The sequence below is a fragment of the Aquila chrysaetos genome, chromosome 20, assembly GCF_900496995.4.
Source record: "Aquila chrysaetos chrysaetos chromosome 20, bAquChr1.4, whole genome shotgun sequence".
Lineage (NCBI taxonomy): Eukaryota > Metazoa > Chordata > Aves > Accipitriformes > Accipitridae > Aquila > Aquila chrysaetos.
In genome coordinates this window covers 18,958,392-18,973,305 of record NC_044023.1, presented here as the reverse complement: position 1 = coordinate 18,973,305, position 14,914 = coordinate 18,958,392, and the positions used below count along the sequence as shown (strand labels likewise).

At 47.4% G+C, this 14,914-nt stretch overlaps 1 protein-coding gene across 2 annotated transcripts in view; it reads left to right on the top strand.

Annotated features, from left to right (window-relative positions):
• FRMD4B (FERM domain containing 4B) overlaps window positions 1–14,914 on the top strand; it is a 138,902-nt gene that overhangs the window by 80,917 nt on the left and 43,071 nt on the right. For both annotated transcript variants that reach the window (XM_030043983.2, XM_030043982.2), the window contains exons 5-7: window positions 1,249–1,333; window positions 13,343–13,399; window positions 14,396–14,418. In XM_030043983.2, the coding sequence (XP_029899843.1) occupies window positions 1,249–1,333; window positions 13,343–13,399; window positions 14,396–14,418 (165 nt within the window). The remainder of the gene's footprint in view (window positions 1–1,248; window positions 1,334–13,342; window positions 13,400–14,395; window positions 14,419–14,914) is intronic.

Here is a 14,914-nt window from a genome sequence, read left to right as displayed (position 1 = left end):
ACCGTGGGGCTGTGGGAGGGATTGGCCTGGTTCTGATAAACACAGTGGGTTGTGTGGCCTGTGTTGGGCATCCAGCCCTCCTGCTATCAAAGGCAAGACTTTGAGAAGCCCTGGTGTGGTCTGCACTGCCTGGGCAGTGGTGGTGGTGACCCAAGTTTTGGCTAGAAAGAAAAGCATACTTTCTGTCTTAGCATAGTGTGGGCGAGTCTGGACCCAACGCATTCATCCTCTGTAAGGAGCTGAAGGATTGACAGGACCACGTTCGCACAGATTTGTCTCTCTTTAAACTGACTTGGCAGTTCTGCGCTCCTCAAATTATAGATGTTTTCTCCGCACTATTTAATGCATCTCAGCGCTGTTTGGTTTGATGCCTCGAGTGAGTCAGAGAAGCGCACAGACAGGTTGTGTGCAGTTTTGCAGAGTGCCAGTGGCATACGTGATGTTTGGTGTAGCTCTGTAACAAACTGGGACCCATCTGCTAACCTTGGCTGGGCCAGAGTAACCAGTAATGGGATTGCTTTGGTTGGTGTGTGCCTCTGTGATGCACCCGTGGCCCTGGGAAGAGGAAGCCAGGGATGGGGAGGAAGGCAGCGAGCGCTGTGCGGAGTGGTGCCTGTAAGGCTGAACAAGTTGCCAGCCCTTCTGTGTAAACCCCTGGTTTTGGGGCTCCCATTGTCGTTAGGATGGATGTGCCCGATGGGATGGAGCTGACCCCAAAGTGTTCCTTGTGTGGGGTTTTTTTGGTTGGTCTTTTTTTTTTTTTTTTTTTTTTTTTTTTGCTTGTCCCAGCTTGCTTGGAGCAGAGTTAATGGCTCTCAGCCCATGGCTGCCCTCTGCTCCCGGAGGAAAGACTGTCCCGCGGGGCTGCTGCCGGCCCCTCTCCTCCAGCACAGTGCTGGACCGGCTGCAACACGCCATTTGCAGTTACCTTTTCCACTTCTGCGGCTTTATCTGCATAGGAGGGATGGGCTCTGCTCCTTTAGTGTTTGACAGGGTTTTCAAACTAGATGAGAAGTCATCAGATACCTACGATCTATTGAACAAGGAGCTTGTCGTTCCCTGTGTGCTGTCAGCCCATGATTTTCTGCTTGTTCCCTTCTAATAGGCAGGAAATTAAGTGCAGTAGCTCATAGTTCCTCTGTGCCGTTTTATTGCTAGAGAACAAAACATTGAGGAAATAAAATTATTTGGGAGGAAGATGAAACCTATTCAAGAAAGTAACTGTTCCTTTTTTTTTTTTTTTTTCAGATTCTACATTGAAAGCATTTCCTTTCTCAAGGACAAAACTACAGTAGAGCTGTTCTTTCTGAATGCCAAGTCCTGTGTACACCAGGTAAGGCTCAGCGTCTTTCAGAGCTCCTTGTTGTGCATCTCCCTTTTGTTGCTCTTCTGTCACACACAGTCCTGCAAGCTTGCGAGGAGCTGCGTCTGATTTCTAGATCTTATTGAATTATTGAGATCTCAGTGTGCTTAATCGCCTCCTTCACTTAAATGCTGGTGCTTCAAGCAACTGGGAAAGGATGATGACTGTTTCCTTGTCCTGTTTTCGCAGCCCCACTGTGTACTCACCACACTAGAATAAGTCTTAAATACTCAAAAGCTTTTAAGTTGTTTGAAATCTGGGTTGTAACTTCACAGGTAGGCTCTGTCTCTGTGGCGTATCCTTCTGTACACTGTATAGCAAACACTCGAGGCACGCATCTCTTTACTGATCTTGAGTCAAACTTGTCTCAAGAAGAAAAGACTTGTGAGGAAGGTCCTATGCTGTGAACTTGGTTCCTAGTTCCCTGATTTCCTGCCTTAATTCAGTGAAGTAGTAAAGTAATAAATCCTATAAAGTAGCAATCAAAGCTAGTTGTTAAAATACTTTCTGTATTTACTCTCTGGTTAAGAAGCTTCCACTGTTTTCTCAAAATGTTCAAATTGGTAAAATATATATTTTTAGAAGTTATTTCATGATATGGTAGCCAAAATCTTTAAAAAAAAAAAAAGAAAAAAAAAAAAAGTTGATCCGCTGCAGATACATCTGGGTCTGAAAAAAGAGTAGTGTGGCAGCCACCTTTGCCATGCCCCTGATAACTGGTGGTGCAATAGCAGCTGCAGTTCAATGAACTTTAGCAATGCCTGATGTTTCTGGGATTTTCCAGTTAATGTCAAACTCAGGCACCTGGTGCTTTTTTTTTTTTTTTTTTTTTTTACTCATGGTTCAGTCAAAGAGAGTCACTCATTTCTTACAGCCTTTTCTTGGAAGACAATTCTGTATCATTAGCTGGTGGTAGAGCTCAGTGTAGCTGGCCAAAGTTTTCACCTTTAATATGCTTCATATTTTAGAGGATTCGTATTCAGTATCCAGTATTCATTATTTTATGGTGGGATCAGAAACCTGACGTGGAAGTGGTTAATGGCAAAATTGTGACTGTGGTTTGTACAGGAATTGCTTTCTGGAAGGAGTGGAGGAAATTGGTACCTTTTTACAACATGTTAAAGTTTTAAAGATGCTTGAAGAACTTGGAGCCTCACTGGTTAAGATTAATAAAAAGCAAATCTCCATTTGACATATCTGCCGTTTTATAAATGAAGGGTCTTGGCAACTCATAGTCATCCTTTCAGGGAAAACTGGAGCGGTTTAACTAGACAGACAGTACAAATAATTCTGGAACTGGAAAATGGGTCTGGTTTTAGGATGGAATGTGAAAAATGCCACTGCTATTGAAACAAATGCTGGTCAACATTAAAACATTTGGGTGCAAGTGTATGTGTTTATGTGTATGCATAAAGCATAAGAGGAAGCAAAGGAGAAGACTAGCATAAAAAACTTCCCTCGCTCATCATAGACACACATGTCATCAAACCAATAAGGAGTTGCTTCTGGCCTGGATAAATATTATTATTCAAGCAGCATAATTTCATATTACTGAATTGAAGTGCTGATAGCACATGAAGCGCCGATGATGCACGGAGTGCTGCAATAAGCAGACTGTGCATTATCCCGTTGAGTTCAGGGCTTCGGGAGCTGGGAGAGGTTTGAATGAAGGCTGGTTCATATTTTCCCCCCGTGGCTCGCGAGGTGTGTATTCTAATTCGTAGCAACCCAAAGTGTCGGCTTCCCTGTTCCTGCAAGCAAAACTGCCAGAAGCAGAGAGGGTTTTCTGTTGTGTCCAGTTTCTGTGGGCAGCGAAGGGACAAGGAGCATCGCTTCCTCCCGAAAGAAGGATCTCCGTGGGCAGCGACGAGCCATTCGGCACGTAACGAAAGCCGAGAGCCCCTGCTCTGCCTGCAGCCCTTTCTGTGCTGGGCGGCTTCGCAGCCCGGCTTCAGCAGAAGCCAGTTTATTTACTTTCAAGATGCATTTGGTCCAGTGGCTTTTAACCTTCTAATTAGGTCTCTTCAAAACATTTTATCCTACTTGGTAAACTTACGGTCAGTCTCTAGGTTTCAAGTAGCGCATGAAGCGCACACAGGACCAATTCTCATATTTAAGCCCACGGGAGGTGGACAAGAGGATGCACAAAGGCACTTCGGATGCGTTCACACAGCACGTCGGCTCCCGTGGTGCTGCGGGGAAGGAGGCACAGGCTGCAGGATGAGTGGTGTCAGCTTCTGAATACCAGCAGATCCCCAGCTCTGGTGAAGCAAGTGGTTGATGCTCATTGATGACAGTGAGGAATGTTCCCTGGCATTTCTCAGTAGTTAATCCAGCTCTAGGAGGTTAGACCTACCTCAGCTTAGTTTCTTCTCCTTTTATTTTTTTTTTTTTCTTCTCTTCTTTCCTTGCTGCATTCATGGAGTGAGGAAACCCCAGTGTCTCAAAAAGCAGCAACATATACCCAGCAAATGTGCTCAGGGGTGTTCCTCAATGCACAGGGTGTGCTGGAGGACGTCCTACCAGGGTTGTATCCTAACCTGGATCTTTGCATGAAGCTTCTGCTCTGTGTGAGCCAGGAATGTGGCTCAGAGGATAAATGCTGCAATACCTGGGGTGTGAGAAGACCTGCGTGACTAAGATTGCCTAAAAGCCAGTCGTGTTTTTTGCTTTCATAAAGCTGGTTCCAAAGTTTTCACAGTAGCTTGTTCCCCATAGGAGAGACAGTGTGTGAAAAGCCCAAATCCAGAGTGGTGCAAAAGCCTGATGCTCAAAGGAGTTTGTGTTTGTGCTCTTTTGACATTCCTGAGCGCTGGCATGTGTTGACAGCACAGCAGTGCGTAGGTACCCATGCTTCCGTGGCTTGTATGCTTTAAAGGAAAATGATGCTTTCCTGAGCAGAGGGTGATGTTGTCCTGCGTGCGAGATGGTGCACGTCGGTTCTCCTGCCGGCGTGTAGGACACACCACGAGAGCCAGCCGAAGGCGTGGGCGAATACAGCCGGTGCGGTGGTGAAGCTTCGTGCCGGTCCCCCCTCCGGAGGGGATTTATCTGTGGCTTACGAGGTTCAGAGGCTGCATCAGAAACGTATCTGCGGTATTCTCTGAGAGATCTGCGGGCAATCCTGCGTGTGAAATCCTGTAAGTGGCTGTATCTAATCAAAGAGAACGCTATCTCCCTAATGAAGTCCAGTGTCTCTGGGTCTAGGCTGGACCTGCTGGGCAGTGTGTGTTGGCTGTCTTGCCCCAGATGACTCCAGAGAGGTTGTGCTTGCAGCTGAATAAAATATCAGAATAAATAATATAGCATATTGAATATATTACTAATTATATGATAAAATACAAAATATGGATGCTGAATAATAAATAATGGAATAAAAACCTGCATAAAAGTTCCAAAGAGGGCAAAGGCTGGCTTAGCATTCTGTAGTGCGCAGTCATGCTGCTTTTCCTCACCTTTCAACTTCACATTCCTTCCTGCAAATCTCTGTTCCTTTCTGCAAATCGGGTACCACTTTCCCCTGCCAAGGGTTGGAAGAATCTGGGGCTTGTGCATTTTGCAATTTTTGTAGACGTTTTGGCAAGGAAGGGGCAAGATAGACAATGAAATCTCTGCTGCCAAAAATATATTTCTTTCTACTCCCCACCCACTCCCCCACCTCTGTGCTCTTCTGTACAGTCAAAGCTCCTTTGTGCCTCTGGGACCTGTGGTGTTCTCTGCGCAGTGCCCCTCTGCCTTACCCTCAGCCCCTGCGAGCAGCTGGGGAGCTGGGGGAGACCCCTTTTCCCAAAGCACAAGAGGACCGAGACCTCATTTTCACTTTTGCGAATCCTGTTTTAGCAGCGTTGCAGTTCTGCACCTGGAGCAAGGAATCCCGGTGCACTAAGCGCAAGGCGTCCGTGGCTGCTCCTTTCCACTGCACCTCCATCTTAACCCACTGCCGCATCAGCACCGGCGTCTTCCTTCTGCACAGCGTAACGTTAACACTGCTTTACACGCCTGGAGAATAAACTTCTGCTGGATTTGCCAACATGACGTTTTCAGCTCTTGCTGGCCTTGCCCTCCTCGTGTCTCCTTGCATATGAACTGAATGCAACATTTGCTGTTCCACTTGTAAGAGCACCCAGTGTTTTCCTCACCGCTGGTGCGTGCATAAACCTTGGCCTCCAGCCGATATAACAAACGCTGCCAGTGCTCTCCCCCTTCCCTCCTTTCATGTCGAGCTGCCCATTTTTTTTTTCCCCTGGTCTGATGCTGCAGTCCCCAGGCCCTCTCAGTCCTGTGTGGTCCAGCCAGCTGCCTGGCTCCTGCTCTCCAGCATCCACGCTGTTTGGGTTGGAGCTTAGAGAAGCTGTATCCACTGCCAGGAACGGCTTGGGCCACCGAGCAGGAGGTGGGAGCTGGTAAAACTTAGATCTCCAGGTCTATGGAAGGGCCTCCCAGCTACTTAGTTAAAAGCTCATTTATCCATGTGTATTTTGGGAGAATGAAAAGGCTAGAAGGATGCTTTGTGTATGTCTGGGCTCTTTTTTCTTACGTGCCTCTCTTTTTCAAGGCTTTGAGAACTGCTGCCTGAAAACCTTCAGTGGTGACAACTTCAATTTAAAAGCTTTCTCTCCTGTCATTGACTTTAAGAAGCTGGGTTTAGATTTATAGCTATCTCTGAAATCTACTGTACAGCTGGAATTTAAAATAGTGAAAGCCTAGCGCTTGGTTTCAGGTGAAATGGGTATCTCAGAATTGATGTGTTTGCACAGGGATAGGGGAGCTTTGTAACATGTTCAGTGTGTTATTGCACAGCCCGTGACCATAGCTGGGATACTTTTAAGGAGGTGGGTCGGAACTGGTCACGCACATGTTGATGATAAATTTGGGAAGATAAATCAGCCTTTTCTTCTTTCAAAACAGCCAAGTTTGGAAAAATAACACCCTACTTGGCTAGCGAAGCACTGTCAAGTTTATTATGCATTGGACCTAACCTCCATATAGCTCCGCAGCCATACGGTTGACTCTTTGCCAGTCCTTAAAATACGTTCTGTAAACTAAGATCTTGGTCAAGTTGGCCGTGTTCCCTTTTTCCTCTCTATATTTGGGTGTCGGGGGGGTTATTTATTAATTTCCCATTTGTTTCAAGGACTTGTAGGAATTATTTTAAAAAAAAAAAAAAAAGAAAAAAGTTCAAGGAAATGGAAGTTTTCAGAGGAGTCTGTAATCTTGATAGCTTTGTGAACAGCAGTGCTTGTGAGCACTTGGCAGTCTGAAGACCAGTGCTTACCAGGAAGAGCTGTTGAAACAGACCCCTGGTGTGAGCATAAAGTCTGGCTGGCTTCCAGCTCGTGGTGAGCAACGTGGTCATATATCAGAGAGCTCTCGAAAGTTTTATAACAGATATTTCCTAATTCTTCCCCATCTCGAGGGAGAGGGGAGCGTTCCCATGCAGCCTTGTAACACAGTGTAGTCTGATCCTAGCCAAGGCTATTAAAATACGCTCTGTCCATTGCCTGTATTTGCTGTTCTGCTCTTGAAGCCTGCATGCGTAAAGCCCAGGATGATGACCAGCAGGACCAGTTGGCTTTCTGCACCTTCAGGGCTGTTATCTTCTGTGGGTGCTGGCAGCCTCCTCCATAGCCGAAACCCCCCCCAGCAGTGCATCAGCAGATGAGAAGGATGGAGCGTGGTTATGCCTGTGAACAAAACGTGACGGGAGGAGGAAACAGGACCTCCGTGCTGATGTAGACTGGCAGATCTCCATGGGGCCCCCCTACTTGTTACCCCATGAGACCTCACGTGGGGCTGCGCTGGTGGCTTGGGGAGGGACTTGGCCGTGGTGTGGGTATAGTCAAGTGACTCCACACAGCGCCATCGAGAGTGGTTGAGGTTGGTCCAAGGCTGCCTGCTGTCAAGATGGTGATGGTGCCCCTGGGACCTGTTGAGGCTCTTGACAGGGGAGGTGTAGGTTGTGTCCCAGCTGGGCTGGCCCATTGCATTTGAAGGTTTAGTTGGTTTGCAGCCAAAGTTTCATACCGCGCGTCTCTTGATGCAGTCACCTCCTCCTGGGTCTAACTACTGGCTTTAATTGCAATGGAGAGTTTTGCACCTTTGATCTCCTGGCCACAGGGTAAAGATGCTGTGACAGCTCAGCCTGTTCTGTTGTTGGGACGTGTCGGGTATCTCACCGTGGTGCTGGGGTAGGAAAGCGAAAGGCTCTGATTATACGTTAAGCCTAATGACGCTTGCCATATACTTGGCTTGCAAATAGGGAAGTCTTTATGTTCTTGCACCATTCTCCGCTTTTACTCTTATATTGATGCAAAAAAAGCAGCACTAAATGTGCTCCTGTTGCGCTGAACTGTGCAGACGAGTTTCAGAGTAGCTCCTGCTGTCCCTGGAGTTTGATCTAAGTGTTGGCTGAAGCACAAAACGCAAGCAAGGGAGATGGATGAGGGTGGTTGGCGGAGACAGCAAAATAAAGGGTGTAACAGAGAAACCTGAAGCTTTTGCTCACCGTGAGGCACTATCACCTTTTTTTTTGGCTGGGTTGGTCTAAGCTGCTGGGGTGGGAAGCAGCAGGTCCTGCCAGGAGAGAGCCGTGGTGGCTGCTGTACATGCACTGAGTTGCATTTGGTCTCGGGACGTGCTCTCGTGTGGCTAGGAAGGGCTGTGGGGCTTAGTGGGTGAAATGAGAGATGTCAAGGACCATCTAAATGCTGTGAAGCAGCTGTGAGGCCTCCTGAGCCATCCGGGCTGCGCTGCCCCGTGGGGTAAGTGTGGCACAAGTGAAAATCTGAAGTGCCCTTTTGAAGAGGGTCAGAAGGACCAGCCTTTAATGTGCTCCTCTAAGGGCTCGTATTCTGGATCTCCTGCTGGTTTAGTGCTTTACTTTCTCTCCCTAATGCGCTGGAGGTGGACCTTTGCTTTGCTGTGCTTTTTCTTAGCCCAGCATTTCTGTCTTTGGGAAATTGCTCCCAGTTGAGATGCTCAGCAAAGTTTGGAGCTTCTGATACGGAAGGGAATGGGATGAGGATGGGGTGTCCGGTGCATCGCAGAGCAGCGTGAACAGCAGGTGACACCACCGGGATTGAGATGTAGGTGTGAATGCTGGTAACTGGGACAGGCGCTTTAAAGTTGGATGTTTATTCGTTTGCTGCCATTGTTTGCCTCCTTGGTGTAATTAGCCAGTGCAGCCACACTGACAGAGCGAGTTGTTGCGTTTGCCTGACCTAGTTCCACCTGCGCTGCTCAGCTTGTGTCGTGTAACAGGTTGTGGCCAACAACCCCTCCTCTGCGCAGCCCGCCCCAGGAGCTCGGGCTGCCTCACGCAGCCTCTGCTCCCAAAGAAGCCTTTAATGCTGAAAAGCTGCTAAGCTTTCTGCATTGCAGGGACCTGCCTTCGTATCCTCTGGCTGCCAGGACACATCGCGGGGATACTGGATCACTTGTGGGAAGTCGCAGCGGTGCTGGGGAAGGGCACGGGCGCTGGCATTGCTTTCTTCACTTGTGCTGTGTCCACACCCAGCTAATTGCCTCCCTCGGTTTGAATACCTTGTTATAGACATTTGGGTCCTTCCTTTCCCTCTAATTGCACCCTTCTTTCTCTCAGTTTTTTTTAATCACCTATTGGTAATCACAGGTAATTATATTCAATATTGTGGCTGTCTTGAGGCTATTCAATCATAGTGTGTGTATATGGGGGCGTCATTGGTTAATATGAAATTTTAAAGGGCTTGGTCTGAGGGAATAGGTGTGTTGGCATCTTGGTTCTCAAATCTTCAGTTGAAGTGTTTTTGTTGTCGGTCTTTAACCTCTGGAGGTTACACGTGGTTTGAAGAAACCATATTAGTTTGCATTTCTTGTTCCGGCCCTAAAGAGTTAAATGTGACAGTTCCTCTGTTGCTTATTTTTTTTAAGCTGCTTTAGTCTGGGTTTACAGTCTAAAGATTTGCTTAGCACAGTTAATGCTCATCTGACTATCTTCATTCTTGATCTGTGTTTTCATCAGGATTTCAGACTTATATCTCTGTGACAGTAAATTCTAGTGTTGTTGCTGTGTCTAATGAGGGTTCACTGCTCTATTCATAACTGAGCTTCTGATTTTTTTTTTTTTTTTATCACATAAGTCTGTGTCTGTGCAGCAAAAGACTTGAGCTCCCATCTGAATCGGGGGCTAAATTCTGCCCACGGGCACTGAAGGCAGGAGTTAGTCTTTACTAGCTGCCGAGATAGTGACCTATTCCTGCTCTACAGTAATTGCCACCCGGTTTGGACATCTGCTACAACCTTTTATTATTCTGATGTTTGTCAGTATGACAAAAGCCACCACCTGAATCCGCTGGACCAAATCTAGTGTTTACATAAGCTAGTGGCCTTTTGGAGAGCTACACAAGGGGCTGAATCTGTCTCTCTGGTTAAAATGATTGGTCCCTGTGCAAACTCTAATTGAAGAATATCAGTTTCATCCCCTCCCTGGAGCTGCACCCGCTAGTCTGTTTAAATTTATTTACATCTAAAATGTAGAAGACTCAGATTCCATTATCTGAATTACATCCATCTACTTAACCTCGCACTAGTGACCTTGTTTCCACTTGGGATAAATCTTAGGAAAACCTTCCATCTTCATCTTCAACACGTGGCCGTGAGAGCACTCGCTGCCCTGGCTCCCAGGCCCCCCCACCTGCTCACTGAAGTCTCTGCTTAAATTACCCTCGCAATTGCAGGCATTACAAATGAATTTTCTTACAGCCGTTTACCCCATCTATTTTTTAAATTTGACCTTGCTGTTAAAGCGATGCTAAAACAGAGACCACCATCTGCCAGCCTTAGGGACAGAAAGATGGTTATAAAATCCAAATATTGTCTGGGTGCGAAGAGTCGCGGTCCTGCACTCTTGTCTGAGTGACATGTATCACTATATGGATTTGTGTCAAGCCAAGGGCTGTCCAAACTCCTTGACAGCCCAGGGCTGGATTACATTATAGCAATGGCCAACTGGGGAACCAGATGGCAAATAATGTTATATTATGATGGAAAATAATTCCAAGCTCAGAGGGAATTGTCCACGAGACTGTCACTTGTATAGCATTAGTCTGTTAGATAAAGGCTGAGCTGGGCTTTGGCATCCCTTGCTTCAAATCCTTGCTCTGCTACTTAGCTACTGCACGATCTCAGGGCAGTCCCTTTGCCTCCCTGCATCTCTTTGTGTCTTTGAATTTTAGCCCCTTTAAAGGGTAAGGGTTCTCCTGATGGCTCTTTGGGGTTTTTGGGTTTGGTTTTTTTTTTTTTGGTGCAGAGCCTCCCTCAGAGTGGCACCAGTCTCCTGCCACTGTTACTGTTCTGGTGATATGTGGGAATAATTAGGGCTGGTTCACCCTGTTTTGAGGTTTGCCACAACTGGAGAGCCGCGGTGGCAGCCCTGCACCTGGGGTGTCCTGTTTATCCCTTTTGCTCTGGTCAAGACACCTTCAGTGTCTTGTTTGAGAGAGGTCAGGTTAGGGAGGACCTTTTTACTTGTTCGCTCCTCAGTACAGCTTCTAAGCAAACACGTTCAAAACTGAGGACATCGGCACAGCAAACCCCTCCCTATGAAAGCAGAGACTGAAACTTCGTTACCTGAAGAAGGCAGTCCCCCTTCAGCCTGTTTGGTCTCCTAAAACCCTAAATGAAGTGGTTTGTGGGATCACTTTTAACTTCTGTGGCAATGCTATAGCAGCCTAGTAAAGTGACCAGAGTTTCTTAACGCTCGTATTTAGGACTGAGTAAATAAACACAGAAGAGCAGCCTGGTAATTACTATTGCTAATTAGTTAATGGTTGTGAGGTACTTTGAAGATGAAAAGTGAAGAGGTGCTGGGTTATTAAGTCCCAAACACCCCTGTAACGCCAGCAGCAGCTATTGCTATGGGTCAGCAGAGACTCGCTGCTGCAGTTTTTCTTGGAGCCAGCAACAAAGAGAAGAGGACCTTTGATGTGAGAATTGCATTTGGATGCTTAAATCTCGGTGAGTTTCTTGTAGGCTTAAAAGGTGATGAGCCGCATGTAGCTGATTCTGCCTTGGGGCAGGGAGATGGTCTTCATGAGGAGCTTTTAAGGTCCCTTCTGGCCCTGTTTTCCCTGATTTTGTGGTCCAGGGACAGCTTTGCTGAACTAGAGCCCGTCTTTCTTGCTGAGCGGAGGTTCCCTGCGATGGGATTTTTCTCACGTGTGGGTTTCCTGCCTGCCGGTGCAGCGGAGCGCAGTGCTGGGGTGACCTGATCTCTCATAATCCTTCCACTGCCACGGTTGGCCTCGGAGGCTGTTTGAGCAGATGCAATTTAAGCTCAAAAAAGGCAGCTCAGATGTGCATAACAAAGACTAACCTGATAGAGACCTGGAAGTAACAAAGTACCTTAAAATTGCACCCATGTGAAGAGTTTCTGGGCTTTTCTCTTAAGCATCAACATGAAAGAGATCTGAAGGAAGGATGAACTTGAAGCGCTTTTTTTTTTTTTTTTTTTCCCCTCCTAATTCATTATGTGCTCCCCCTCTCCTAATAAAATATGTCTGGGAATGCTTTGGAGGCTACTTCTGCATAGCTGTTGCCACACCTGTTGGGAAGGGGAAATTCCTCTTTGTCTGCCATTGGGGAGCAGCCTGGGGGAGCGCTGCTGCTGGAATGTTTTATTGACGAAGCAGGCAAAAAAACCCCTTCCTTTCCATGAAAATTGAATTATTTGTTTGTTCACTTTTGAATTTAGCCTCTGTGGGCCAGACCTGCAGCTGTAGTAAATTAGCTCAGCTCCAGATGTGCCCTATATATTTTGAGATGTCATTTTCCTGTATCTGTATGTAATTTTGTAGATCTTCCTGCTACGCTGGTTTTGGCACTATTTCAGTTTTTGGTCTGCTTTGTCCCCTCATTCAGCCAGCACATCCTGGGGACGGAGGGTGTGCTGGGATCTCAGTGGCAGGAGACAGGCATCCTGTCCACTACCTTCGCTTGCAGAAGATCGATAAGGAAAAAAAAAAAAAAAATCTGTATTCATAGGCTGGTTCATGGGCTCGGTTTTGTCCTTTATAGACAGTTTGCAGGATGTGGTAGGTGCAAGGGCTAACTTTGACAACACAAGAGTCCAACTGTAAGTGCATCTCCTTTACTCTTCCAGTGTTAACTTCTGGTCCCAGTATAGAACCAACACCACGGTTTTTACTGTAAGAAACTAACTTTGAAAGATGATTGCGAGCAAGAAAAAAGGATCCTTATGTGGTTTTGATGTTTTGGCATTTATCAGCTGTGCACTCCTGAAGTCACTGAGTCCATAGGGCTGTCAGGACAGGACTGGTTTTGGAGTGGGGTTAAGCCACGGGACATTTCCAGCATGGGGGTCCACGCAGTTTTCCTGACCGCTGCACCACAACTCCCGTGTGCTTGCGAGAGCTGAAGGCTGTAAGATCCAGACTGCGTGGGGCAAAGGAAGCTTAGTTATGCTCTCCTTGTGATTAGTAAGTATCGCTTGTCTAGCATCAGGGGTGCGCCTACCACCATCGCGACAAAGAACTGCGGTGCCCCGAAGAGGTGCTGTGCTTCACACCGTAAAAATACCTCTCGTTCAACCCTGCCTCCCTGCTTCACGGCAAGTTGTCCGTGCAGTTTCTTGCAGCGCGCAGGATCGGGTCCCTTGCCGAGCCGTGCCCCCGGCAGCCGCAGTAACGCGAAGCAGCTCCCTAAATAAAACGCAACCGAGGGCAGATTTGCCAAGAAAACACGCGAGGGCGAGAGGAGGGTTTGTGGGGAGGAGGAGGAGGAGGAGGAAGGGCTGCTGCCGCGGTGTAGACGCTCACAAAAGGGGGTGGCGGGGAGGGGACTCCGGCCCCGGGGCGGTACTCGCCATCCCGGGCTGGCCCCCGGAGCCGCCCCCGCGGGGAGCGGAGCGGTGCGGAGCGGTGCGGAGCGGTGCGGGTCCCGGCGGGGAGCGGGCGGTTCATGTTCTGCTCTTTCCCGGTACAGGGGCAGATCGAAGTGGAAAGTGAGACCGTCTTCAAGTTGGCAGCTCTGATTTTGCAGGTAAGCGCCTCTTCCTCCTGCTTTTTGGTCGGTTTTCGGATACCGGTGGTTCGGACTTGATTTAGTTCAGCTGCTTTTCTGGGTTCCCCCCCCTCCCCCTTTATAAAGACAAGACCGTACAGCGTTGTTTTAAAGTCTCTGCAGCTGGGGGTGGGGGGGGGGGGGGGGTGGGAGAAAAGCTAAAAAACTCGGGAGTTGTTTTTCTCATAGGCAAGTGAAACAAATATTTATTTGAAGAATTTTAAATTGAAAGAGGGAAGAGGAAAAGTTCATCAAGGGAAGTCATTTATTCAGGCAGGTTTCCATCCAGTTTATCACTTATTCTAATTTTAATACGTTCTGGAGACCTGGGAAGTAGAGCTAAACTTGCTATATTATACCTGTGAATCTTTCAGAGCACACGTTTTGATACCTCTGTCACGTTGAAATATGTTATGTCAGTTTTTCCTCTCCTTAATCAAGTTTTGTTGTACTCAGACTTAAATTCTGGTTGTTTACAACTTTCTATGATACAAAATACTACCTTTAAAATGTTGGGGTTTTTTTCCCCACTGTATTTGTAGTGACAAAACGCTACAGCAAAGCTGCAGTGGCTTGATCTGCCTGAACTGTTGTTTTCATCTCGAGTGAGCACAATTTCTCTCAACTGCTGACCTGCCTGTAAAGCCAATCTTTAGCTGGATGCAGTCAGCTGGAGAGAGAATTGTATTTCACTTTTTGTGCAGTGAAAGTGACATTTGATTTGCAACATGAAATTCATCCCCATTTTGGAAGAGGTTTTATTTATGGTGTAGGTGGATAATGTACAGCTGGAAGCGTAAAGGGCCAGGTTCTGTTCTTGAATACGTGCAGGCAGCCTCCATGCTTTGCTTTGAGTGTAACTGGGGTCAGGATCTGGCCACAGAGCTGTGGGAGTGGGGAAGTGAACAATGCTGGGAAAATCGAGGACTTTTGAAGAGATCATGTTTTAATTCTGTCACTGTTTTTCAATTGTAGGAAGCTAAAGGGGACTATTCCAGGTAATAACATTTTCCTTTCTAATACTAGTGTGCTTGATGGATGTGTTTTTCTGTGTTGGCATTGTATTGCAAACAATCAAAAATGGGGGTAAAGTCCAGCCGGGAGCAGTGGCTGAAGAAAGTGAAATGCGCTGCTGGGCTGGTTAAAATCTGAGTTGGCAGGGTGAGTAATGCCTTTTGTGAGCAGGCTCTGAGTCAAAACAGTTTTTTCAGGCCATCCTGCTTTGCTCCCTTCCCGAAACGTGGGTGCCGAAGTGGGACGGGGAGAAAGCTCCCGCTCTTTCCTACTAGAAAGCCTGTACTTTGTACTGCGGCTTGGGTTGCATCTGGGCGACCTTGCCTGCAGCCCTGCCCGTACCGCGGCAGCACGTGCAGGGAGACGCGGAGCCCGTCAGCTGCCCGTGCCGGAGATCAATGAGCTGCTTTCTTCTGCAGCTGCCCCACGGGGCCTCCCCCTTCTCGCACTTGACCCGACAGTTGTGTTGTAGCTGGTGTG